The sequence below is a fragment of the Lepidochelys kempii genome, chromosome 2 (genome assembly GCF_965140285.1).
Source record: "Lepidochelys kempii isolate rLepKem1 chromosome 2, rLepKem1.hap1, whole genome shotgun sequence".
Classification (NCBI taxonomy): Eukaryota; Metazoa; Chordata; order Testudines; family Cheloniidae; genus Lepidochelys; species Lepidochelys kempii.
The window spans coordinates 47,186,787-47,190,554 of NC_136381.1; the positions used below are offsets into that span (position 1 = coordinate 47,186,787).

At 50.7% G+C, this 3,768-nt stretch overlaps 1 protein-coding gene across 1 annotated transcript; it reads left to right on the forward strand.

Annotated features, from left to right (window-relative positions):
* Positions 1 to 805: 805 nt before the first annotated feature.
* LOC140905873 (uncharacterized) lies at positions 806 to 2,833 on the forward strand. The gene is made up of 2 exons (XM_073329367.2): positions 806 to 1,486; positions 2,074 to 2,833. The coding sequence occupies exons 1-2, from the start codon at positions 904 to 906 to the stop codon at positions 2,613 to 2,615; spliced, it is 1,125 nt and encodes a 374-aa protein (XP_073185468.1). The 5' UTR covers positions 806 to 903; the 3' UTR covers positions 2,616 to 2,833.
* Positions 2,834 to 3,768: the final 935 nt, after the last annotated feature.

Sequence of the window (3,768 nt, forward strand, 5' to 3'; positions counted from 1 at the left end):
AACATCTTGGTGCCGTGACTCGGATGCATCGCATTGGATAGGTGAGTGGCAGCCTGTAAGTCCCCCTCCCCAACAGTCCGCGCAGCTGCTTGGAGGGGGTATTGCGAACTCTCGTGATGGTAGTTGCGGGTTCTGGCAAGCCAGGGTAAAGGATTTTTTGGATAAATGGATAAGGGAGGACCAGGGCCCATACCAGGTATAGGGGTCAACCTGGGATAAGATTAAAAAGGAAATGGAGGAAGTGTTAGGGAACCCAGAGGTATGGGGGGTGGCTGAGGAGCCCACCCTCCTTGGTATATGGGTAGGGGAAGAAGGTCCCTGCCCATCGGGACTGAATGCCTCCCAGGGAAAAGAGGCACTTCAGTCTGCTTGAGAGGTTTGAAGTAAGGGCAGCATTATGGGAAGCTGCCAGTAATCTTTCAAGTTTGGTGCTGCTTCAGCAAGGGCTGCTGAAGGGTTGTAAATTAGTTAGGGGTAGTGAAAGATGATTTGGCAAAAAAGGGTTTAAGGTCAAAAGCAGAGTTAATATACCACCTTTAGAGACTGGGCCCTGGTCTACACTAGGACTTTAGGTCGAATTTAGCAGCGTTAAATCGATTTAAACCTGCACCCGTCCACACAGTGAAGCCCTTTATTTCGACTTAAAGGGCTCTTAAAATCGATTTCCTTACTCCACCCCTGACAAGTGGATTAGCGCTTAAATCGACATTCCCAGCTCGAATTTGGGGTACTGTGGACACAATTCGATGGTATTGGCCTCCGGGAGCTATCCCAGAGTGCTCCATTCTGACCGCTCTGGACAGCACTCTCAACTCAGATGCACTGGCCAGGTAGACAGGAAAAGAACCGCGAACTTTTGAATCTCATTTCCTGTTTGGCCAGTGTGGCAAGCTGCAGGTGACCATGCAGAGCTCATCAGCACAGGTGACCATGATGGAGTCCCAGAATCGCAAAAGAGCTCCAGCATGGACCGAACGGGAGGTACGGGATCTGATCGCTGTTTGGGGAGAGGAATCCGTGCTATCAGAACTCCGTTCCAGTTTTCGAAATGCCAAAACCTTTGTGAAAATCTCCCAGGGCATGAAGGACAGAGGCCATAACAGGGACCCGAAGCAGTGCCGCGTGAAACTGAAGGAGCTGAGGCAAGCCTACCAGAAAACCAGAGAGGCGAACAGCCGCTCTGGGTCAGAGCCCCAAACATGCCGCTTCTATGATGAGCTGCATGCCATTTTAGGGGGTTCAGCCACCACTACCCCAGCCGTGTTGTTTGACTCCTTCAATGGAGATGGAGGCAATACGGAAGCAGGTTTTGGGGACGAAGAAGATGATGAGGAGGAGGAGGTTGTAGATAGCTCACAGCAAGCAAGCGGAGAAACCGGTTTTCCCGACAGCCAGGAACTGTTTCTCACCCTAGACCTGGAGCCAGTACCCCCCGAACCCACCCAAGGCTGCCTCCTGGACCCAGCAGGCGGAGAAGGGACCTCTGGTGAGTGTACCTTTTAAAATGCTATACATGGTTTAAAAGCAAGCATGTGAAAGGATTACTTTGCCCTGGCATTTGCGGTTCTCCTAGATGTACTCCTAAAGCCTTTGCAAAAGGTTTCTGGGGAGGGCAGCCTTATTTCGTCCTTCATGGTAGGACACTTTATCACTCCAGGCCAGTAACACATACTCGGGAATCACTGTAGAACAAAGCATTGCAGTGTATGTTTGCTGGCATTCAACCAAAATCCGTTCTTTCTCTCTCTGTGTTATCCTCAGGAGAGTGAGATATAATTCATGGTCACCTGGTTGAAATAGGGTGCTTTTCTTCAGGGACACTCAGTATAGCCCATTCCTGCTGGGCTGTTTGCCTGTGGCTGAACAGAAATGTTCCCCGCTGTTAGCCACAGGGAGGGGGGAAGGTTGAGGGGGTAGTCACGCGGTGGGAGGAGGCAAAATGCGACCTTGTAACGAAAGCACATGTGCTATGTATGTAATGTTAACAGCAAGGTTTACCCTGAAAGAGTGTAGCGACTGTTTTATAAAATGTGTCTTTTTAAATACCGCTGTCCCTTTTTTTTTCTCCACCAGCTGGATGTGTTTCTATGATCACAGGATCTTCTCCTTCCCAGAGGCTAGTGAAGCTTAGAAAGAAAAAAAAACGCACTCGAGATGAAATGTTCTCCGAGCTAATGCTGTCCTCCCACACTGACAGAGCACAGACGAATGCGTGGAGGCAAATAATGTCAGAGTGCAGGAAAGCACAAAATGACCGGGAGGAGAGGTGGAGGGCTGAAGAGAGTAAGTGGCGGGCTGAAGAGAGTAAGTGGCGGGCTGAAGACAGGGCTGAAGCTCAAATGTGGCGGCAGCGTGATGAGAGGAGGCAGGATTCAATACTGAGGCTGCTGCAGGACCAAACCAGAATGCTCCAGTGTATGGTTGAGCTGCAGCAAAGGCAGCTGGAGCACAGACTGCCACTGCTGCCCCTCTGTAACCAACCGCCCTCCTCCCCAAGTTCCATAGCCTCCACACCCAGACGCCCAAGAACGCGGTGGGGGGGCCTCCGGCCAACCAGCCACTCCACCACAGAGGATTGCCCAAAAAAAAGAAGGCTGTCATTCAATAAATTTTAAAGTTGTAAACTTTTAAAGTGCTGTGCTTAAAGTGCTGTGTAGCATTTTCCTTCCCTCCTCCACCACCCCTCCTGGGATACCTTGGTAGTCATCTCCCTATTTGTGTGATGAATGAATAACGAATGCATGACTGTGAAGTAGCAATGACTTTATTGCCTCTGCAAGCGGTGATTAAAGGGAGGAGGGGAGGGTGGTTAGCTTACAGGGAAGTAGAGTGAACCAAGGGGCGGGGGGTTTCATCAAGGAGAAACAAACAGAACTTTCACACTGTAGCCTGGCCAGTCATGAAACTGGTTTTCAAAGCTTCTCTGATGCGTACCGCGCCCTCCTGAGCTCTTCTAACCGCCCTGGTGTCTGGCTGCGCGTAACCAGCAGCCAGGCGATTTGCCTCAATCTCCCACCCCGCCATAAACGTCTCCCCCTTACTCTCACAGATATTGTGCAGCACACAGCAAGCAGTAATAACAGTGGGAATATTGGTTTCGCTGAGGTCTAAGCGAGTCAGTAAACTGCGCCAGCGCGCCTTTAAACGTCCAAATGCACATTCTACCACCATTCTGCACTTGCTCAGCCTGTAGTTGAACAGCTCCTGACCACTGTCCAGGCTGCCTGTGTACGGCTTCATGAGCCATGGCATTAAGGGGTAGGCTGGGTCCCCAAGGATACATATAGGCATTTCAACATCCCCAACAGTTATTTTCTGGTCTGGGAAGAAAGTCCCTTCCTGCAGCTTTTGAAACAGACCAGAGTTCCTGAAGATGCGAGCGTCATGCACCTTTCCCGGCCATCCCACGTTGATGTTGGTGAAATGTCCCTTGTGATCCACAAGAGCTTGCAGCACTATCGAAAAGTACCCCTTGCGGTTTATGTACTCGCCGGCTTGGTGCTCTGGTGCCAAGATAGGGATATGGGTTCCGTCTATAGCCCCACCACAGTTAGGGAATCCCATTGCAGCAAAGCCATCCACTATGACCTGCACATTTCCCAGGGTCACTACCCTTGATATCAGCAGATCTTTGATTGCGTGAGCTACTTGCATCACAGCAGCCCCCACAGTAGATTTGCCCACTCCAAATTGATTCCCAACTGACCGGTAGCTGTCTGGCATTGCAAGCTTCCACAGGGCTATCGCCACTCGCTTCTCAACTGTGAG